The 23,309-nt window shown below is 47.8% G+C and overlaps 2 protein-coding genes across 3 annotated transcripts in view; both read right to left on the bottom strand.

The window, feature by feature from the left end:
• SLC17A5 (solute carrier family 17 member 5) overlaps nucleotides 1-6,447 on the bottom strand; it is a 38,109-nt gene extending 31,662 nt beyond the window's left edge. The window contains exon 1 of one of the 2 annotated variants that reach the window (XM_084622947.1): nucleotides 6,240-6,447. In XM_084622947.1, coding sequence (XP_084479073.1) covers nucleotides 6,240-6,324 — 85 coding nt within the window. In that variant the 5' untranslated portion in view covers nucleotides 6,325-6,447. Of the gene's footprint in view, nucleotides 1-4,534; nucleotides 4,596-6,239 lie in introns of those variants that run through there. The other variant, XM_084622948.1, reaches the window with a different exon arrangement.
• Nucleotides 6,448-13,954: 7,507 nt separating this feature from the next.
• LOC311517699 (myb/SANT-like DNA-binding domain-containing protein 7) lies at nucleotides 13,955-15,899 on the bottom strand. The gene is made up of 2 exons (XM_084622756.1): nucleotides 15,023-15,899; nucleotides 13,955-14,446 (listed from the first exon to the last, which is right to left on the bottom strand). The coding sequence occupies exons 1-2, from the start codon at nucleotides 15,603-15,605 to the stop codon at nucleotides 14,367-14,369; spliced, it is 663 nt and encodes a 220-aa protein (XP_084478882.1). The 5' UTR covers nucleotides 15,606-15,899; the 3' UTR covers nucleotides 13,955-14,366.
• Nucleotides 15,900-23,309: the final 7,410 nt, after the last annotated feature.

The following is a 23,309-nucleotide window of genomic DNA, read 5'->3' on the forward strand; positions in this document are numbered from 1 at the left end:
CCCACTTCATCAGATACACACAGTGGAAAATACAGTAGGAAGATATATATACACAGAGACGGTAATGAGACCAATCAATTAAGGTGGACTATTAGCAGCAGCAGAATTTCTCCTGCTGCTAATAGCCCACCTTAATTGATTGGTCTCGTTACAATTGCTATGGCAACAGCGATTTTTTTCAAGGTCTCTGTGTATATATATCTTCCTACTAAAAAAAGAACAGGAGTACTTATGGCACCTTAGAGACTAACAAATTTATTACAGCATAAGCTTTTGTGGGCTACAGCCCACTTCATCGGATGCATAGAATGGAACATGTGGTAAGATTATTATATATATATATATATATATATATATATATACACACACACACACACACACAGATAAGTTGGAAGTTACCATACAAACTGTGAGAGGCTAATTAGTTAAGATGAGCTATTATCAGCAGGAGAAAAAAAAATTTTTGTAGTGATAACCAAGATGGCCCATTTAGACAGTTGACAAGAAGGTGTGAAGATACTTAACTTAAGGAAATAGATTCAGTATGTGTAATGACCCAGCCACTCCCGGTCTCTATTCAAACCCAAGTTAATGGTATCTAGTTTGCATATTAATTCAAGCTCAGCAGTTTCTCGTTGGAGTCTCTTTCTGAAGCTTTTCTGTTGCAAAATTGCCACCCTTAAATCTTTTACTGAGTGGCCAGAGAGGTTGAAGTGTTCTCCTACCGGTTTTTGAATGTTATGATTCCTGATGTCAGATTTGTGTCCATTTATTCTTTTGCGTAGAGACTGTCCGGTTTGGCCAATGTACATGGCAGAGGGGCATTGCTGGCACATGATGGCATATATCACATTGGTAGATGTGCAAGTGAATGAGCCCCTGATGGCGTGGCTAATGTGATTAGGTCCTATGATGGTGTCACTTGAATAAATATGTGGACAGAGTTGGCATTGGGCTTTGTTGATAGGTTCCTGGGTTAGTGTTTTTGTTGTGTGGTGTGTGGCTGCTGGTGAGCATTTGCTTCAGGTTGGGGGGCTGTTTGTAAGCGAGGACTAGTCTGTCTCCCAAGATCCCACTGTATTTTCCACTGCGTGCATCCAATGAAGTGGGTTTTAGCCCATGAAAGCTTATGCCCAAATAAATTTGTTAGTCTCTAAGGTGCCACAAGTACTCCTCGGTTTTTTGGGGTTTTTTTGTTTGCTGATACAGACTAACACAGCTACCACTCTGAAACCTGGGATTATTTAGTCTGCAGAAGAGAAGAATGACGGGGGATTTGATAGCTGCTTTCAACGACCTGAATGGGGGTTCCAAAGAGGATGGATCTAGACTGTTCTCAGTGGTAGCAGATGACAGAACAAGGAGTAATGGTCTTAGGTTGCAGTGTGGGAAGTTTAGATTGGATATTACGAAAAACTTTTTCACTAGGAGGGTGGTGAAGCACTGGAATGGGTTACCTAGGGAGCTGGTGGATAAAATGCTGAGATAAAAGACAAGAATGAATACAATTTAAAGTATTCGCAGGACAAGAAAACACATTCAAACAAGTATTTTTGGTAAGAAATCTAGAAGAGACAACATTTGTGAAAGACTGAATTATGGACCAATTAAAAACATATCTGATACAGGGTAGAATAAATGTTAAGAATAAATTCTAAGATATACATCTTTAAAAGTAAGTTGAACTTACGCCTCCTGCCAAAGTCACTAACATTCAAAAGCATGGCCACTAGACCAGAACATGGACTAATCAATCATAGAGAGAATGGGAAAGAGAGGTAAGAGTCGAAAAAAATCAACTGTTGTGTGGCTAGATCAGAGGTGGGCAAACTATGGTCCGTGGGACCATCCTGCCAGGCCCTTGAGCTCTCATCCGGGGAGGCTAGACCCAAGCCCCTCTCCTGCTGTCGCCCCTCCCCTGCAGCCTCAGCTCGACACTCCTGCCAGGCAGCGTGGCTGGCTCTGGCAGGGCGGCATGGCTGCGAGCTCCTGATGCTCTGAGAGGCATGGTAAGGAGGGGGCGTGGAGTGGGACGGTTGGATAAGGGGCAGGAGGTCCCAGGGGGCAGTTGGATGGAGCGGAGATTGTGGGGGGTGCGGTCAGGGGATGGGGAGCAGGGGGGTGTGGATGGGGTCGGGGCAGTCAGGGGAAAGGAGGGGTTGGATAGGGGGTGGGGTACCAGGGGGCAGGGTGTGGATAGCAATCGGGGCAGTTAGGGGACAGGGAGCTGGTGGGGGTTAGATAGGGGCTGGGATCTCGGGGGGCGGTTAAGGGTGGGGGTTCCAGGAGGAGGCGGTCAGGGGACAAGGAGCAGGGGCGGTTGGATGGGTCGGGGGTTCTTGGGGGGGGCAGTCAGGGGGCAGGAAGTGGGAGGGGTTGGGGGCCAGGCTGTTTGGGGAGGCACAGCCTTCCCCATCCAGTCCCCTATACAGTTTCACAACCCTGATGTGGCCCTCGGGCTAAAAAGTTTGCCCACCCCTGGGCTAGACCTTCAAAGCAACATTTGCAGAAAAAAAGGTAATAGAGGAAGAACAGGAACTGCACACCTGCTTACTCAAAAACAATGGATTACAGAAGTGAATAACTAAAATTATACAATGAGCAGGACACAAGGAGAAAATAATCTTCTCTGCAGACATACCAGAGTGTACACTGCTTCGTGGGAAGCGTTTAGTATTATAAGACAGGCTCATCAAAGAAACCCGGAAACACACCAGGGAAATATATTGCTACTTTGCTAGAGGAATGTGAACTGATGCCCAATGTTTATAGATAGAAGTTTCAAGGAATTAAATAAATAAATAAGGATTATGCTGAATTTGTAAAAGGTTGTAGGACAATGGGTGGCTAAGTCTGGAGCTAATGGAAATTTTATCAACAGTGCACATGAAATCTAAGTGTAGACTGGTGACCACCACCTCAAAATGCTGTGCTGGGGTATACTGATCACTTCTTTTTTCTGCATATATTAAAAATATAAATACAAAAGAAAAAACTAAAACTTCAGTGCAAAAGATAAACACAGGTCAATCTTTACCAGGATGTGATCATTCTGAAAATCTTATTTTTAAACAGTATTTGAAAGAGGCACATCTCATTTTTAAGGGAGATCAAGGAGTACAATTGAGATGTATTGGGGACTTAAAAAATAATTCTTCAGGAAGTCCTCAGTGTGCAAAACTAGTTAAGCAACTTTATCTTCTCTCAAATTGCTTTGGAAGCAATAGGTCCTTAATATAAATTGATTGATCATGAAGGTTTCTAAAGAATGGGTACAACTGTGGCTAAATCTGTTTGGACATCATGGTTAATAGAAAGGTTAAACAAATGATAGTAATGGAAGCTTCACATTTTTATGATCTAACACTCCCTTGGAAATATAGGTTAACTGGAATTTCTATTACTCTTCCTTTAGAAATAAAGTCTGGAAAATGAATGCACTATACAAAACTCTAAGAAATTAAGGTGAGGGAACCTAATAAACATATGACTCCACCATACAGTTTTAAGTTGTAAACTTCTCACCATATATTTTGCTTAACATATAGATCAACAGGTAGATGCATTATTTGAGAATGCTTGATCAGGTAGTCTGTCATAAACATACAGCTAAGGGTAGCATAAAATCCCTCCTTTACCTGTAAAGGGTTAAGAAGCTCAGATAACCTAGCTGGCACCTGACCAAAAGGACCAATAAGGGGAGAAGATACTTTCAAATCTGTGCGGGAAGGTTTTTGTTTTGTGTTTCTTTATGCTCTCTCCAGGTCAGTGAGGAACCAGGGCAGGGAAAATACATCTCCTAAAGCCGTACCTGAACTAAGCATCTAAGATTACAAATTGTAAGTAACAGGAAGGAAAGGCGTTAGATTATCTTTTATTTTAGCTTGTGAATTTTCCCTGTGCTAAGATGGAGGTTTATCCCTGTCTTTTGTTACTTTAAAGTTTTGCCTAGAAGGGAATCCTCTGTGTTTTGAATCTGATTACCCTGTAAAGTTACCTTCCATCCTGATTTTACAGAGGTGCTTCTTTACTTTTTTTTCCTTTATAATTAAGTTCTGTTTTTTAAAGAATCTGATTGTATTTTAGTGTCCTAAAAACCCAAGGGTCTGGTCTGTGCTCACCTGGTTTACCTATTTGGTTGGTAGATTATTCTCAAGCCTCCCCAGGAAAGGGGGCGAAGGAGTTGCGGGGGTGGGGGGGTATTTTAGGGAAACAGGAACTTCAAGTGGTCCTTTTCCTGAATCTTTGTCTAACTCATTTGGTGGTGGTGGCAGCAGTACCCATCCAAGGACAAGGAAGGATTTGTGTCTTGGGGAAGTTTTTAACCTAAGCTGGTAGAAATAAGCATGCGAGTCCCCACATCTGTACCCCAGAGTTCAGAGTGGGGAGGGAACCCTGACTCAAAGCACAGAAAGCTCAAGACTTACTTTTTTAAGATACATCTCACTCTTCTTCCTCCTTTTAAAATGATTATGAAGAGGAAGAAGGCCACTGCAGGGTCCAACGCAGTCAGATACAAGGTTCAATTCCTTACCTTGAACAGTGCTTTCAGCTCCTACTTCTGTTGCTTTCAAAAACATGCTTTCCTGTCTTTCGGTTAGAACTGTAAATAGTCTGCCCCCTCCCCTCCCTTTCTTTTTTTAAGAGAAAGTCTGTACTGAAAGTTCCCTGACACTGTACTTTTGCAGTTTAAGGACGTGTTGTTCTGTTGCATTTGTTTTTGTGGGTGAGGTGAGCCACTCAAACTAGAGTATGGCACATTGTGCAAGCTTAAGAATGTATTGCTTTAACAACTGACAAATAAAAAGCCACAGTGTCTGGTGCTCCCATGAACGCCATCATGCCTTCTTCCACACGCCCCTTATGGGTGAAACCACCCCCCCGTTCCCCAAAAGCTGTAAAGCAACTACCAATCCTCCTTACAACTAATGTCTACCATGACTCCTGTGGAACACTGTCAGCTGATAATAGTTTAGGCAGAAAAAAGTGTTAGGACTGCTCATTTGTCTCTATTAGTAAGCAAACCAATGCCCCCACCTATATATCTACTTTGTATCTACAGGGTTGTCTACACAGTTCAGCTATTAAAAGACATGGTTGTATTAGTATTACTATAACTGTTTAAAAAATCCTTTAGTTTTAAAATCAAAGATATTTAAAAATGTTCAAAACTGAAACACTGATTTTTGTCAAAACTAAACATTTTGTTCAACTCCAAACAATTTTTCTTCCACTTTCTGAAACTGCCAACGGAAAAATCTTTTTCCCCAGTTCTGTTAACCTCCTCTTCTCTTGAAATCCATTTGCTCGCTTTTCCCACCAGTTAGTGTTTAGGTCACAACCTGATCCTGCAAAGACTTGTGCATTTGCTTAACTTTAAATCAACAGGGCCACCCTTGTACTTAAAATTATGCACACATGCAAGTCTTTACAGGATCAGGGTCCAAGATTGTATACTCTTTGGGGTAGAGACTGTTTTGTACCATATACTCGTACAATGCATATCACAAAGGCTAGAGTCTCTAGTGTGCTATGGTAATAATCATTTTAAATAAAAATGAGAAAGCTGCTCTAAAGGTCAGAACTGATTTATTTCTCCTACCTCATTCTTTAAAATAACCTGTGTTTTAGAGTTTCCTCTGCCCTATTGATTTTTTTCTTCACCTGTATGCACAGCTCACAATACAATGCTCCCATAGCAACTAGTTAATAGTGCATAAAGGCCCACAGACTCAGATGAAGATTAAGATACCGAGTGGAGAAACGATCAAACCTTTACAAAGATTTGGGACACTGCGGGATATTTCAGTTCCCTGAGAGTGGCTTTTAGCAGCAGTCTGCTGGGACGCCGCGTGATCCAGGATGGCCAGCCGTCCCCGTGATCACCGGCGTAGCCGAGGGAAGGTGTGGACGAGGAGCCCCGCTCCGCGAAGACAGCTGAGCCGGGCACCGCGCCTCGCCATGCCCCAGGAGGCGCCCACCGGGGCGGGGAGAGGGGACAGGGCGCCCCGGCAGCGGCTCTAGGGCAGGCAGGGGCCGGCACAGCGGACTCCGAGGGCCGGCTCGGTCCCTGCCAGGAGAGCGGGGCTCCCAGCCCCGCTGGGCCAAGCTGCTCCCGCTGCCAGAGCCTTGCCGGGGCGCTCCGGCCCCCGGCCCCCGGCCCGCTCCATAGCAACGCAGGGAGGCCGCCTCACACGCTGCTGCGCCCGGGGCAACTGCTGGCCCATCCCGGCGCTCACCTGTGCCGGGCTGGGACTCGCCCAGCAGCGGGGTGCGGTCCGCCGCGTCTTCGGGCTCCGCCTCGCGGCCCGCCGGGGCCCGCATCGCGCCCAGCGCCAGCCCGCCCGTAGCCACCGCGAAGTGGACCCGAGCCCCGGCCAGGGCTCTGCAGCCAGCCCGGCGCAGCCAGGGGAGCCCAGGGGCGGGCGGCGGCCACGTGACTGACGCCGGGCGGAAGCTGCCTCCCCAGCGGCGCCGCCCGGCCCTGAGCTAGCCCTCAGCCGCCATCTTTGGTGCTGGCAGCGACTCGGGCTGGAGGGTGGGGGCTCACACAGTCTCTCCCTCTGGGCGTGGGCAGCATTTTCCTGTATCCACCTCACGCCTACCGTTTGCAAGTCTCTCCTCTTCAGGCCCACGTGGAAGTGGTGTGTGTTGGGGAGGGGGATTAGGCTGAAATTTCCAAGACACCCCTCTATTTACATGCACAGGGGGACCCAAATCCCAGCCCCTTCTGAGGTGTGGGCACGGATCACAGCTTCTCCGACCTGAGTACTCCTTTTCTTTTTGCAAATACAGACTAACACGGCTGCTACTCTGAGACCTGAGTTCAGTTGGAGACAGACATTTAACTTCTCTATTTTATTGCTTTGGATTCATAAATAACTAAAATGCCTAACTGAAGGAAATAAAGGACAACCATGTGAAAACTAATAGACAAAACTTACTTGCAAAAAGAAAAGGAGTACTTGTGGCACCTTAGAGACTAACCAATTTATTTGAGCATGAGCTTTCGTGAGCTACAGCTCACTTCATCGGATACATACCGTGGAAACTGCAGCAGACTTTATATATACACAGAGAATATGAAACAATACCTCCTCCCACCCCACTGTCCTGCTGGTAATAGCTTATCTAAAGTGATCATCAGGTTGGGCCATTTCCAGCACAAATCCAGGTTTTCTCACACCCCCCCACCCCCATACACACACAAACTGTATGGGGGTGGGGTGTGTGTGTGTGAGAAAACCTGGATTTGTGCTGGAAATGGCCCACCTTGATTATCATGCACATTGTAGGGAGAGTGGTCACTTTGGATGAGCTATTACCAGCGGGATAGTGAGTTTGTGTGTGTGGTTTTTGGGAGGGGGGTGAGAGGGTGAGAGAACCTGGATTTGTGCAGGAAATGGCCCAACTTGATTATCATGCACATTGTGTAAAGAGTTGTCACTTTGGATGGGCTATCACCAGCAGGAGAGTGAATTTGTGTGGCGGGGTGGAGGGTGAGAAAACCTGGATTTGTGCTGGAAATGGCCCAACCTGATGATCACTTTAGATAAGCTATTACCAGCAGGACAGTGGGGTGGGAGGAGGTATTGTTTCATATTCTCTGTGTGTATATAAAGTCTGCTGCAGTTTCCATGGTATGCATCCGATGAAGTGAGCTGTAGCTCACGAAAGCTCATGCTCAAATAAATTGGTTAGTCTCTAAGGTGCCACAAGTACTCCTTTTCTTTTTGTGAATACGGACTAACACGGCTGTTACTCTAAAACTTACTTGGAAGAGATGCTTCTCATTTAGAACTTAATTCCCACAATTTATATCCACTAAGCAGCTACTGGGAAGCATTTCCTCCAGCAAAATAAATGCTAGCAGTAGTTATCTTTCCCAACTTTGTCAAAAATAGTCTGTTATATTTTTTTGTGCTCAAACTGATAAATTCAGTTTGCATTAGGTTTGATAAGTACAGTTAGGGAGCGTTGAATTGTGGAGGTAAATGTGTGGTTACACAGGTGGTGTCGGAAAGAGGACTTTGGATTCCTAGACCATGGGATGTTGTTCTGGGAAGAAGGATTGCTAGGAAGAGATGGGATCCACCTAATGAAGAGAGGGAAGAGTATCTTTGCAGGCAGACTTGCTAACCTAATGAGGAGGGTTTTAAACTAGGTTCACCAGGGGATGGTGACCTAAGCCCTGAGGTAAGTGGGGAAGTGGGACACCGGGAAGAAACACAAGGAGGAGGGTGCAACAGGGGAGGCCTCCTGATTCATACTGAGAAAACAGGGCAATCGACTAGTTATCTTAGGTGCACGTACCTGAATGCAAGAAGCCTAGGAAACAAGCAGGAAGAACTGGAAGTCCTGGCACAGTCAAAGAACTATGATGTGATTGGAATAATAGAGACTGGTGGGGTAGCTCACATGAGTGGAGCACTGTCATGGATGGGTACAAACTGTTTGGGAAGGACAGGCAGGAAAGGAAAGGTGGAGGAGTTGCACTGTATGTAAGTGAGCAGTATGATTGCTCAGAGCTCCAGTATGAAACTGGAGAAAAGCCTGCTGAGAGTCTTTTGGTTAAGTTTAGAAGCAAGAACAAGAAGGGTGATGTCGTGGTGGGTGGGTGCTATAGACCACCACACCAGATCAGGAGGATGAGATAGATGAGGCTTTCTTCGGATAATTAACTGAAGTTTCCAGAACACAGGCCCTGGTTTTAATGGAGGACTTCAATCACCCTGATATCTGCTGGGAGAGCAATACAGCAGTGCACAGACAATCCAGGAAGTTTTTGGAGAGTGTTGGGGACAACGTCCTGGTGCAACTACTGGAGGAACCAACCAGGGGCTGTTCTCCTTTTGACCTGCTGCTTACAAACAGGGAAAAATTGGTAGGGGAAGCAGAAGTGAGTGGCAACCTGGGCAACAGTGACCATGAGATGGTTGAGTTCAGGATCCTCACAAAAGGAAGAAAGGAGAGTACCGAAATACGGACTCTGGACTTCAGAAAAGCAGACTTTGACTCTCTCAAGGAACTGATGGGCAGGATCCCCTGGGAGGCTAATATGAGGGGGAAAGGAGTCCAGGAGAGCTGGCTGTATTTTAAAGAAGCCTTATTGAGGGTGCAGGAACAAACCATCCTGATGTGCAGAAAGATTAGCAAATATGGCAGGCAACCAGCTTGGCTTAACAGAGAAATCTTTGGTGAGCTTAAACACAAAAAGGAAGTTTAGAAGAAGTGGAAACTTGGACAGATGACTAGGGAGGAGTATAAAAATATTGCTCAAGCATGCAGGGGTGTAATCAGGAAGGCCAAAACACAACTGGAGTTGCAGCTAGCTAGGGATGTGAAGGGTAACAAGAAGGGTTTCTACAGGTATGTTAGCAATACGAAAAAGGTCAGGGAAAGTGTGGGACCCTTAATGTACGGGGGAGACAACCTAGTGACAGATGATGTGGAAAAAGCTGAAGTATTCAATGCTTTTTTTACCTTGGTTTTCACAGACGAGGTCAGCTCCCACACTGCTGTCCTGGGCAACACAGTATGGGGAGGAGGTGACCAGCCCTCAGTAGTGAAAGAACAGGTTAAGGACTATTTAGAAAAGCTGGACATGCACAAGTCCATGGGTCCAGATCTAATGCATCTGAGGGTGCTGAGGGAATTGGCTGATATGATTGCAGAGCCATTGGCCATTATCTTTGAAAACTTGTGGAGATTCGGGGAGGTCCTGGGTGATTGGAAAAGGCAAATATAGTGCCCATCTTTAAAAAAGGGAAGAAGGAGAACCGGGGAACTACAGACCAGTCAGCCTCACCTCAGTCCCTGGAAAAATCATGGAGCAGGTCCTCAAGGAAACCATTTTGAAGTACTTGGAGGAGAGGAAGGTGATCAGGAACAGTCAACATGGATTCACCAAGGGCAAGTCATGCCTGACCAACCTGATTGCCTTCTATGATGAGATAACTGGCTCTGTGGATATGGGGAAAGCGGTGGACGGAAGGTATCTTGACTTTAGCAAAGCTTTTCATATGATCTCTCCACAGTATTCTTGCCAGCAAGTTAAAAAGGTATGGATTGGATGAATGGACTATAAGGTGGATAGAAAGCTGGCTAGATTGTTGAGCTCAACGGGTAGTGATCAATGGCTTGATGTCTAGTTGGCAGCTGGTATCAAGTGGAGTGCCCCAGGGGTCGGTCCTGGGGCTGGTTTTATTCAACGTCTTTATTAATGATCTGGACGATGGGATAGATTGCACCCTCAGCAAGTTCGAGGATGACACTAAACTGGGGAGAGGGGTAGATACACTGGAGGGTAGGGATAGGGTCCAGAGTGGCCTAGACAAATTGGAGGATTGGGCCAAAAGAAATCTGATGAGGTTCAACAAGGACAAGTGCAGAGTCCTGCACTTAGGACGGAAGAATCCCATGCACAGCTTTAGGTTGCAGTTCTGCAGAAAAGGACCTGGGGATTACAGTGGATGAGAAGCTGGACATGAGACAGCAGTGTGCCCTTGTTGCCAAGAAGGCCAATGGCATACTGGGCTGCATTAGTAGGAGCATTGCCAGCAGATCAAAGGAAGTGATCATTCCCCTCTATTTGGCACTGGTGAGGCCACATCTGGAGTATTGCGTCCAGGTTTGGGCCCCCCACTACAGAAAGGATGTGGACAAATTGGAGAGAGTCCAGCGGAAGGTAACAAAAATGATCAGGGGGCTGGGGCACATGACTTACGAGGAGAGGCTGAGAGAACTGGGCTTGTTTAGTCTGTGGAAGAGAAGAGTGAGGGGAGATTTGATAGCAGCCTTCAACTACCTGAAGGGGGGTTCCAAAGAGGATGGCGCTCAGCTGTTCTCAGTGGTGGCAGATGACAGAACAAGGAGTAATGGTCTCCAGTTGCAGTGGAGGAGGTTTAGGTTGGGTATTAGAAAACATTATTTCACGAGGAGGGTGGTGAAGCACTGGAATGGGTTAGGCAGGTTGTGGAATCTCCATTCCTAAGGTTTTTAAGGCCTGGCTTGACAAGCCCTGGCTGGGATGATTTAGTTGGTGTTGGTCCTGCTTTGAGCAGGGGGTTGGACTAGATGACCTCCTGAGGTCCCTTCCAACCCTAATCTTTTTATGATTACCTTTGTGGTACCAGCCTTAATAGCTTCCACATGATCTCGCAGCATGGCCTGGTCTATACTAGGAGTTTACATCAGTATAGCTATGTTGCTCAGGGGTGTGAAAAATCCACCTCCCCAGGAGACACAGCTATACTGACCTAACCCCCGGTGTAGACAGAATTCTTCCGTTGACCTAGTTACCTTGTTCGGGGGGGAGATGGTTTACCTGCTCTAATGGGAGAAGTGCTCTCCAGTCAGGATAAGTAGTGTCTATACTTAAAACGCTACAGTGGTGCAGCTGCAGCGTTTTAAGTATAGACATACTGGTTTGGTCTACATTACAAACATATATTGGTATAACTACGTTGCCCAGGGATGTGGAAAATCTACACCCCTGTGTGATGTAGTTTTACCAACCTAACCCCCGGTGTAGACAGTGTTATGTCGACGGAAGGGGTTCTCCAGTCAACATAGCTACTGCCTCTCAGGGTATGTCTACACTACGGAATAAGGTCGAATTTATAGAAGTCGGTTTTTTAGAAATCGGTTTTATATATTCGAGTGTGTGTGTCCCCACAGAAAATGCTCTAAGTGCATTAAGTGCATTAACTCGGCGGAGCGCTTCCACAGTACCGAGGCAAGCGTCGACTTCTGGAGCGTTGCACTGTGGGTAGCTATCCCACAGTTCCCGCAGTCTCCGCTGCCCATTGGAATTCTGGGTTGATATCCCAATGCCTGATGGGGCTAAAACATTGTCGCGGGTGGTTCTGGGTACATATCGTCAGGACCCCGTTCCCACCCTCCCTCCCCCCGTGAAAGCAAGGGCAGACAATCATTTCGCGCCTTTTTTGTCTGCTGCCAGCCAAAGATGTAAAGGATCGATGGAGTGGGTCAGAACAAGACATAGACCAGATTTGTTTTGGACTCATTTTCCTCCTCCCCTGTCTAGATCACACTGCAGTCAGTCACAGAGAAGGCGCAGCGAGGTTAATCTAGCCATGTATCAATCAGAGGCCAGGCTAACCTCCTTGTTCCAATAACAACGATAACTTTGGTGCACCATTTCTTATTGGAACCCTCCGTGCAGTCCTGCCTGAAATACTCCTTGATGTACAGGCACACCCTTTGTTGATTTTAGCTCCCTGAAGCCAACCCTGTAAGCCGTGTCGTCAGTCGCCCCTCCCTCCGTCAGAGCAACGGCAGACAATCGTTCCGCGCCTTCTTTCTGTGCGGACACCATACCAAGGCAAGCATGGAGGCCGCTGAGCTCATTTTGGCAATTAGGAGCACATCAACCACCACACGCATTATCCAGCAGTATATGCAGCACCAGAACATGGCAACGCGATACCAGGCGAGGAGGCGACGTCAGCGCGGTCCCGTGAGTGATCAGGACATGGACACAGATTTCTCTGAAAGCATGGGCCCTGCCAATGCATGCATCATGGTGCTAATGGGGCAGGTTCATGCTGTGGAACGCCGATTCTGGGCTCGGGAAACAAGCACAGACTGGTGGGACCGCATAGTGTTGCAGGTCTGGGACGATTCCCAGTGGCTGCGAAACTTTCGCATGCGTAAGGGCACTTTCATGGAACTTTGTGATTTGCTTTCCTCTGCCCTGAAGCGCATGAATACCAGGATGAGAGCAGCCCTCACAGTTGAGAAGCGAGTGGCGATAGCCCTGTGGAAGCTTGCAACGCCAGACAGCTACCGGTCAGTTGGGAATCAATTTGGAGTGGGCAAATCTACTGTGGGGGCTGCTGTGATGCAAGTAGCTCACGCAATCAAAGATCTGCTGATATCAAGGGTAGTGACCCTGGGAAATGTGCAGGTCATAGTGGATGGCTTTGCTGCAATGGGATTCCCTAACTGTGGTGGGGCTATAGACGGAACCCATATCCCTATCTTGGCACCAGAGCACCAAGCCGGCGAGTACATAAACCGCAAGGGGTACTTTTCGATAGTGCTGCAAGCTCTGGTGGATCACAAGGGACGTTTCACCAACATCAAATTGGGATGGCCGGGAAAGGTGCATGACGCTCGCATCTTCAGGAACTCTGGTCTGTTTCAAAAGCTGCAGGAAGGGACTTTCTTCCCAGACCAGAAAATAACCATTGGGGACGTTGAAATGCCTATATGTATCCTTGGGGACCCAGCCTACCCCTTAATGCCATGGCTCATGAAGCCGTACATAGGCAGCCTGGACAGTAGTCAGGAGCTGTTCAACTACAGGCTGAGCAAGTGCAGAATGGTGGTAGAATGTGCATTTGGACGTTTAAAGGCGCGCTGGCGCAGTTTACTGACTCGCTTAGACCTCAGCGAAACCAATATTCCCACTGTTATTACTGCTTGCTGTGTGCTCCACAATATCTGTGAGAGTAAGGGGGAGACGTTTATGGCAGGGTGGGAGATTGAGGCAAATCACCTGGCTGCTGGTTACGCACAGCCAGACACCAGGGCGGTTAGAAGAGCTCAGGAGGGCACGGTACGCATCAGAGAAGCTTTGAAAACCAGTTTCATGACTGGCCAGGCTACAGTGTGAAAGTTCTGTTTGTTTCTCCTTGATGAAACCCCCCGCCCCTTGGTTCACTCTACTTCCCTGTAAGCTAACCACCCTCCCCTCCTCCCTTTAATCACCGCTTGCAGAGGCAATAAAGTCATTGCTGCTTCACAGTCATGCATTCGTTATTCATTCATCACACAAATAGGGGGATGACTACCAAGGTATCCCAGGAGGGGTGGTGGAGGAGGGAAGGAAAATGCCACACAGCACTTTAAGCACAGCACTTTAAAAGTTTACAACTTTAAAATTTATTGAATGACAGCCTTCTTTTTTTTGGGCAATCCTCTGTTGTGGAGTCGCTGGTTGGCCGGAGGCCCCCCCACCGCATTCTTGGGCGTCTGGGTGTGGAGGCTATGGAACTTGGGGAGGAGGGCGGTTGGTTACAGAGGGGCAGCAGTGGCAGTCTGTGCTCCAGCTGCCTTTGCTGCAGCTCAACCATACACTGGAGCATTCTGGTTTGGTCCTGCAGCAGCCTCAGCATTGAATCCTGCCTTCTCTCATCACGCTGCCGCCACATTTGAGCTTCAGCCCTGTCTTCAGCCCGCCACTTACTCTCTTCAGCCCGCCACTTACTCTCTTCAGCCCTCCACCTCTCCTCCCGGTCATTTTGTGCTTTCCTGCACTCGGACATTATTTGCCTCCACGCATTCGTCTGTGCTCTGTCAGTGTGGGAGGACAGCATTAGCTCGGAGAACATTTCATCTCAAGTGCGTTTTTTTTTCTTTCTAAGCTTCACTAGCCTCTGGGAAGGAGAAGATCCTGTGATCATTGAAACACATCCAGCTGGTGGAGAAAAAAAAAGGGACAGCGGTATTTAAAAAGACACATTTTATAAAACAGTCGCTACACTCTTTCAGGGTAAACCTTGCTGTTAACATTACATACATAGCACATGTGCTTTCGTTACAAGGTCGCATTTTGCCTCCTCCCACCGCGTGACTACCCCCTCAACCCTCCCCCCTCCCCGTGGCTAACAGCGGGGAACATTTCTGTTCAGCCACAGGCAAACAGCACAGCAGGAATGTGTCCCTGAAGAAAAGCACCCTATTTCAACCAGGTGACCATGAATTATATCTCACTCTCCTGAGGATAACACAGAGAGAGAAAGAACGGATTTTGGTTGAATGCCAGCAAACATACACTGCAATGCTTTGTTCTACAGTGATTCCCGAGTATGTGTTACTGGCCTGGAGTGATAAAAGTGTCCTACCATGAAGGACGAAATAAGGCTGCCCTCCCCAGAAACCTTTTGCAAAGGCTTTAGGACTACATCTAGGAGAACCGCAAATGCCAGGGCAAAGTAATCCTTTCACATGCTTGCTTTTAAACCATGTATAGCATTTTAAAAGGTACACTCACCAGAGGTCCCTTCTCCGCCTGCTGGGTCCAGGAGGCAGCCTTGGGTGGGTTCAGGGGGTACTGGCTCCAGGTCTAGGGTGAGAAACAGTTCCTGGCTGTCGGGAAAACCGGTTTCTCCGCTTGCTTGCTGTGAGCTATCTACAACCTCCTCCTCCTCCTCATCTTCTTCGTCCCCAAAACCTGCTTCCGTATTGCCTCCATCTCCATTGAAGGAGTCAAACAACACGGCTGGGGTAGTGGTGGCTGAACCCCCTAAAATGGCATGCAGCTCATCATAGAAGCGGCATGTTTGGGGCTCTGACCCAGAGCGGCTGTTCGCCTCTCTGGTTTTCTGGTAGGCTTGCCTCAGCTCCTTCAGTTTCACGCGGCACTGCTTCGGGTCCCTGTTATGGCCTCTGTCCTTCATGCCCTGGGAGATTTTCACAAAGGTTTTGGCATTTCGAAAACTGGAACGGAGTTCTGATAGCACGGATTCCTCTCCCCAAACAGTGATCAGATCCCGTACCTCCCGTTCGGTCCATGCTGGAGCTCTTTTGCGATTCTGGGACTCCATCATGGTCACCTGTGCTGATGAGCTCTGCATGGTCACCTGCAGCTTGCCACGCTGGCCAAACAGGAAATGAGATTCAAAAGTTCGCGGTTCTTTTCCTGTCTACCTGGCCAGTGCATCTGAGTTGAGAGTGCTGTCCAGAGCGGTCAGAATGGAGCACTCTGGGATAGCTCCCGGAGGCCAATAACATCGAATTGTGTCCACAGTACCCCAAATTCGAGCTGGGAACGTCGATTTAAGCGCTAATCCACTTGTCAGGGGTGGAGTAAGGAAATCGATTTTAAGAGCCCTTTAAGTCGAAATAAAGGGCTTCACTGTGTGGACGGGTGCAGGTTTAAATCGATTTAACGCTGCTAAATTCGACCTAAAGTCCTAGTGTAGACCAGGGCTCAGGGAGGTGGAGTACCTGTGCTGACAGGAGAAACTCTCCTGTTGGTGTAGATAGCCTCTTCACTAAGTACTGCAGCTGTGCTGCTACAGTGCTTTAAGTGTAGACAAGCCTATCTTTTTATACCTTGCAAGTAATTCAAATAAATCTAAAAAAATTACCATTATGAGAATTGCCGTTTCTCATCTGAACCTTTCAAACTAACCACCTCTCACCTAAGTACAGCAAAATATCCAAGTGATTATATAAAATATTGCACCACATGTCCTTCTGCATCTGATAGCAGGTTTGCAAATCTGTCAATTGTGCAATCCTTTTCCAATTATTATGCAAGTTACATCCTGCAAGCAATTGCCTCCATGTGTTCCCTTGAACATTAATGTGCAAGTATGCCAACACAAAAGTGGAATGAGATAGTGACCCAAGCGTTATGGTTTGCAAAGGCAGATCAAAGGAATTTGGATAGAAAAGCAAACAAGTTAAGCTGAACATGGAGGCAAGAGCTGAACTGTATTTTAACTAAGATCGCTGGCGTAACTCCCCATCAGGAATTTTGACAAAGAACCATGATTTTAATACTTGCCTTCTGTTGCATTTGTGAGGCTAAAGTCTTGTTCTAAATTAACAGTAGGGCCATGTCTGCACTAGAGAGCTTACAGTGGCACAGCTGTACCAATGCAGCTGCACCGCTGTAAGATCTCTCGTGTAGCCGCTCTATGCCAATGGGAGAGAGCTCTCCCATCAACATAATTAAACCACCTCAACGAGCAGCAGTAGCTATGTCGGCGGGAGACGCTCTGCTGCCAACATAGTGCTGTCCACACCAGTGCTTCTGTTGCTGTGACTTGTATGTTGCTCAGGGGGATGTTTTTTTCACACCCCAAGTGACATGAGTTATACCGACGAAAGTCGTAGACATAGCCTTAGATTGTTTTCTAGCAAAAAACCAGAAAACAGAATCCATCATTTGTGGTCAGGTAGCCAGATCTGCTTTGTCAAAGTAAAAATTCTGCCACATACTTTCAATAGTTGAACCATTTTCAGCATCCACATCCATGACAATTGCACTAGCACCCAACAAACAACTCTGTCCTGGAATCAGAGACGCCAGGACCCAGCAATTCAGCACCAAGCTCTGTGCCAGAATCAGATTTCGGCACCCAACAAGACTGGCAAACCCAAATCAACATCCTCTCTTGCTAAGGAAGGCTCAGAAGTGTGAGTAGCAGAACCATCTGCTGGTTGTTCACTAGGAACATGGTCACATTTCTCATGTTTCAAGAAACTTTGTAGATCACTCACATTTTTCTGATCCTGTTTTTCACGGGCTTGCTGCAGCTTGCATTTTTGAGCAGCACTCATGTGCATGTGTTTGTAGACACTCAGGGTGGAAGTCACAGTTGACTACAAGAATTCACTTACCAAGTTCTTCACAAATGATTCTGAGGTTTGGAATGACTGTGGTAGCATGTGGAAGAACTAACTAATAAGTCCTGGAAACTGAGAGAAATCAGATGAAAGATCATAATATCTCTGTGAAACTGAGAGCTATAGCCAGTGCTTAAAGTGGGGAGGTCATGTGTGGGAGAGTGGTGGACCCCCCAATTATTTTTTTTAAGCTCATGAAGGGTTGCTGAAGCCCATACAGAGCTTCTTCTAGAGCTGCTGCCTCATACTACTCCCTTGGCTCCTGCTCCACCGCCCACCCATTGGCCCATCCCTCAGCACATATGGAATGGGTGATGCCTGGGGAGCAGCAGAGGTAGCAGCTCGGAGTGTGGCATAGTGCAGCCCAGAAGCTGGGGAGCGGCCGGTAGAAGCTGCAGGGGACATTGACCCTCCTGTGACAGCTGTCTAGCACCATGAGACAATCTCTGAGCCAGGCCCTGAGCAAGGCGAGCATGGACAAGGCCAGCACAGAGGGACAGAGCTGGGAGAGCAAAGACAGGGTTGCCAACAAGCCTTAATTACAAGGGATGTCCCTTATTTCTTCATCACCGTACAACAAGACCAGGAGTTGCTGAGTGCTGCAAAAAGCAGCAAGAAATACACCCTGGAGAATGTAGTTGAGTACTGCTTTTTAGTATTTATTATTAGTATTATTATTAATAATAATGATAATAATAGTATTGGGAGAAGGAGTGGGGCAGGGGTGCTAAGAAAACAGTCCCTTATTTTTGAAACACAGTGTTGGCCATTCTAACTGGCACTAGGTTTGCCAACTTTCTACTCACACAAAACTGAACACCCTTGCCGGTCTCTGCCCTGCCCCTCCTCCGAGGCCCCCCCTCACTCAATCCCCCCCCCGTCATTTGGCTGGGGGTGCGGACTCTGGTGTGGAGCCAGGGATGGGGGATTTGGGATATAGGAGGGTGTTCCGGACTGGGACCGAGGGGTTTGGAGGGTGGGAGGGGGCTCTGGGCAGGGGCAGGCTGTGAGGTGCGAGGGCTGTGGCTGGGGGTGCAGGCTCTGGGGTGGGGCTGGGGATGAGGGGTTTGGAATGTTCCGTGCTGGGATCGAGGGGTTTCGAGGGGGGTCTGGGCTGGGGCAGGGGATTGAGGTGCGGGAGGGTTTGAGGGCTCTGGCTGGGCGTGCAGACTTTGGGGTGGGGCTTGGGATGAGGGGTTTGGGGTGTGGGAGGGTGCTCTGGGCTGGTATTGAGGGATTTGGAGGTGTCATAAATATAAAGGGAAGGGTAACCTCCTTTCTGTATACAGTGCTATAAAATCCCTCCTGGCCAGAGGCAAAACCCTTTCACCTGTAAAGGGTTAAGAAGCTAAGGTAACCTCGCTGGCACCTGACCCAAAATGACCAATGAGAGGACAAGATACTTTCAAATCTGGAGTGGGGGGAGCAAAGGGTTGGTCTGTCTGTGTGATGCTTTTGCCGGGAACAGATCAGGAATGCAGTAAGTAATCTAGCTAGAAATGCTTTAGATTTCCTTTTGTTTAATGGCTGGTAAAATAAGCTGTGCTGGATGGAATGTATATTCCTGTTTTTGTGTCTTTTTGTAACTTAAGGTTTTGCCTAGAGAGATTCTCTGAGTTTCAAATCTGATTACCCTGTAAGGTTTTTACCATCCTGATTTTACAGAGGTGATTCTTTTACTTTTTCTTCTATTAAAATTTTTCTTTTAAGAACCTGATTGATTTTTCATTGTTCTTAAGATCCAAGGGTTTGGGTCTGTGTTCACCTATGCAAATTGGTGAGGATTTTTATCAAGCCTTCCCCAGGAAAGGGGGTGTAGGGCTTGGGGGGATATTTTGGGGGAAGATGTCTCCAAGTGAGCTCTTTCCCTGTTCTTTCTTTAAAATGCTTGGTGGTGGCAGCATACAGTTCAAGGACAAGGCAAAGTTTGTACCTTGGGGAAGTTTTTAACCTAAAGCTGGTAAGAATAAGCTTAGGAGGTCTTTCTTGCAGGTTCCCACATCTGTACCTTGGAGTTCAGAGTGAGGAAGGAACCTTGACCGGAGGGCAGGAGGGGGATCAGGGCTGGGGCATGGGCTTGGGACCCAGCAGAGGGTCAGGGGTGTAGGCTTCGGGCGGCGCTTACCTCAAGCAGCTTCTGGAAGCAGTCAGCATGTCTGCCCTTCGGCTCCTACGCGGAGACGTGGCCAGGTGGCTCTGCATGCTGCCCCATCCACAGGCACCCCGCAGCTCCCATTGGCCACAGTTCCCAGCCAATGGGAACTGCGGTAGCTGTGCTTGGGTTGTGGGCAGCGTGCAGAGCCCCATGGCTGCAAGTACGTGTAGGAGCTGGAGGCGGGACATGCCGACTGCTTCCTGGGAGCCGTGTGGCGTGGAGGCTAGCAGGGAGCCTGCCAGCCCTGCTGCACAGCACCGCCAACTGGACAGTCAACGGCCCAATCAGTGGTGCTGACCAGAGCACCAGGATCCCTTTTTGATCGGGTGTTCCGGTCGAAAACCAGACACCTGGTCACCCTGCCTGGCACAGGCCCCAGGGACTCCGAGAGACCCCCTTCCCCATCCTAGGGTGACCAGATGCTAAATACAAAATATCGGGACTGCCACAGGAGGAGCACCTTTTCAATTGTTACACTCACGTTCAGTGGTGGGAAATAAATCTTGCCGCCGAAGATTTAAGTACCCGCTGCCGAAATGCCACCGAAGTCCATCAGCGACTGAAGGACCTGCTGCTGAAACGCCACCGAAGACCTGGATGTGTTGGGTGAGTGTAACAATTAAAAAGCCGCGCCCCCTGCCTGTCACCGCCGCCTAAGGGCGGGGGAAGAAAAGATGCACCTGAAACAAAATATTGGGACAAATGGCGTCCCGACCGTACTTCGGTCGGGACGCGAGACAAACTGCTCAATATCGGGACAATCCCAATTTTATCGGGACGTCTGGTCACCCTACCCCATTCCCACTGTCACTGTGCCTCCCGTCCCAGAGAGACTTCAACCCCACTGAATCTCACTGTAGCCCCATCTGCAAAGAGAGACTCCGCTGTTTTGGGGTGGATATCAATGACATCTATAAAGCTGCTGAATACATCATTCAGGGCACTAAGTGGGAGCTCCCAAATGCTCCATTTGTGGCATTACATAGAGAAGGCTAGGGCCCCATGACAGGAGGAAATAGCGAGAAATAAACCTCCCCTCCAAAAGGGTCCTGTATGGGCCCAGGCCTTGTTCCACTGGAACCGTTTGAACCTCCCTTAGCACAGCCCTGCTGTGGCCTGAAATCTCCTTCCATCGGTTTGGGGAAAGGCAGGTCGCACTCTTACCTTCCTCCTTCTGTGGCAGCTTCTTCTGACTCTCCGTAGCCTCTACTAAGCCCCCCCGCATACCTTTTGAGTCAGAGTTTGGCTGCACTAAGGAGTGTGTTTCGTAGATAGGACTCTCAACATGGTATTTCAAAAATAAAGGACTGTTTTCTTAGCACTCCTGCCCCGCCTTACCTCTCCTCCCAATATTAATTATTATTATCTTCATTATTATTATTAATAATAGTAAGCAGTACTCGCCTACCTTCACCAGGGTGTATTTCTTGCTGCTTTTTTGCACTCCCGATCTTGTTGTACAGAGATGAAGAAATAAAGACGTCTCTTCTTGTTGGCAACGTGGATGCATGACTCCCACATTTTGGGAGGCTGGGCCTGAGAGCCAGAAGCACTTAGAAGTGTGTGTGGGCCCACCAGCACCTGGACTGTGGCCCTGTCAAGGTTCCTCCCCCACTCTGAACTCTAGGGTACAGATGTGGGGACCTGCATGAAAAACCTCCTAAGCTTATCTTTACCAGCTTAGGTCAAAACTTCCCCAAGGTACAAAATATTACCCCCGTTATCCTTGGAATGGCCGCTACCACCACCAAACTAATACTGGTTACTGGGGAAGAGCTGTTTGGACGCGTCCTTCCCCCCAAAATACTTCCCAAAACCTTGCACCCCACTTCCTGGACAAGGTTTGGTAAAAAGCCTCACCAATTTGTCTAGGTGACTACAGACCCAGACCCTTGGATCTTAAGAACAATGAACAATCCTCCCAACACTTGCACCCCCCCTTTCCTGGGAAATGTTGGATAAAAAGCCTCACCAATTTGCATAGGTGACCACAAACCCAAACCCTTGGATCTGAGAACAATGAAAAAGCATTCAGTGTTTTACAAGAAGACTTTTAATAAAAAATAGAAGTAAATAGAAATAAAGAAATTCCCCCTGTAAAATCAGGATGGTATATATCTTACAGGGTAATTAGATTCAAAAACATAGAGAACCCCTCTAGGCAAAACCTTAAGTTACAAAAAAGATACACAGACAGAAATAGTTATTCTATTCAGCACAATTCTTTTCTCAGCCATTTAAAGAAATCATAATCTAACACATACCTAGCTAGATTACTTACTAAAAGTTCTAAGACTCCATTCCTGTTCTGTCCCCGGCCAAGACGACTACAGACAGACCCTTTGTTACTCTCCCTCCTCCCAGCTTTTGAAAGTATCTTGTCTCCTCATTGGTCATTTTGGTCAGGTGCCAGCGAGGTTACCTTTAGCTTCTTAACCCTTTACAGGTGAGAGGAGCTTTCCCCTGGCCAGGAGGGATTTCAAAGGGGTTTACCCTTCCCTTTATATTTATGACAGGCCCCATCCCCTGCTCCGCCCCAAGGCCCGCCTCTGCTCACCCTTCCCGAGCCTCCCCTTCCGATGCCTATGCCTCTCTGCCTCTCAGGGGGCAGGAGGGGGGTAGGGGTGGGGCTGTGGGGGGAAGGGGCGGCGAAGTGCGAGTGGTGGGCGGGGAGTAGCTCTTGGGGGAAGAGGCAGAGCAGGGACAGGAAGAGGAGCAGCGTGGGTGGGGCCACGGGGTAAGAGCGGGACCCAGGAGTGGGACCTTGAGGCGGAGCCTGGGTGGGGCCACGGCCTTGGCACCCTTTCGACGGTGGCACACCAAAGGGAGGAGTGCCGCATCCTGTTCGGGGAGGCTTAGCCTCCCCTGGCCTATTATATCCGCTGCCCATGGTTGGCAACCCAATGGTAGAGGTACCTGATGCCTTGTTCAGCTCTGAAAGATCTAATTGAGTGAGAAAGGTTCTTTATATCTTCCTCTGCCCAGAACAAGCTCACAGTCTTATGGGGCCTCAGTAAGCCAAGTCCTTTCAATCCTCCCCAAAAGGAGTGGGTCCCTCTGAGGACTAGGGTGTCCTGTCTGTTTGCTGGATCAGGAAGAAGGCCCCACGTCAGTTTAAAATCCAAGCTTTTATCAAAAAGTCTTTTATTTGTCTGTTGGTATCTGGAGAATCCAGTTTGAGCTAATATATGCATATCTCCCTCCAGGAGTGGGGGGCTGCAAAAGCTAATAATGGAGAAAGTTCATTACATACAATGCACCAACATACACACAACTGCATTTTTAATACAACATACCCCAAAGGTATTAACCCTAATTCAATAAAATGTACAGTATCTTAATTCCATAAGTTTGTTCAAGATATTACAGGATATTGTCAGTCTGTCTCATCTGCCCCTACAAAAGTGACCAGCATCCTAGGGGAACCCACTGACTTATTGCCTGGACAGGTTTATTCCCTGGATGTCAATTTTGCCATTACTTTTCACAGTTTCACATTTCATCTGTTCAGAAAACAAATCTCCTGCTAGCAAGCCTTTAAAACTCTGTTAAAACTGAATTGTCTGAAAAACATCCTGTAAAAAAAGTTCTTCTTTAGAACCTATGGAGCTGAGCTTTCACATGCCTCTTCTTACCCTTGTTACCCAAAACCTCAGGGTGTAAACTTGAGACTTGATTCTCCAACTTCTACCTTCCACCTGCCTTTCTAGGCAGTGTGTATGGTATCCTGTGGTTCCTCAATCTGTCTGTCGCCTGAAAACTGGAT

The sequence above is a fragment of the Lepidochelys olivacea genome (genome assembly GCF_965140295.1).
Source record: "Lepidochelys olivacea isolate rLepOli2 genome assembly, chromosome: 3".
NCBI lineage: Eukaryota > Metazoa > Chordata > Testudines > Cheloniidae > Lepidochelys > Lepidochelys olivacea.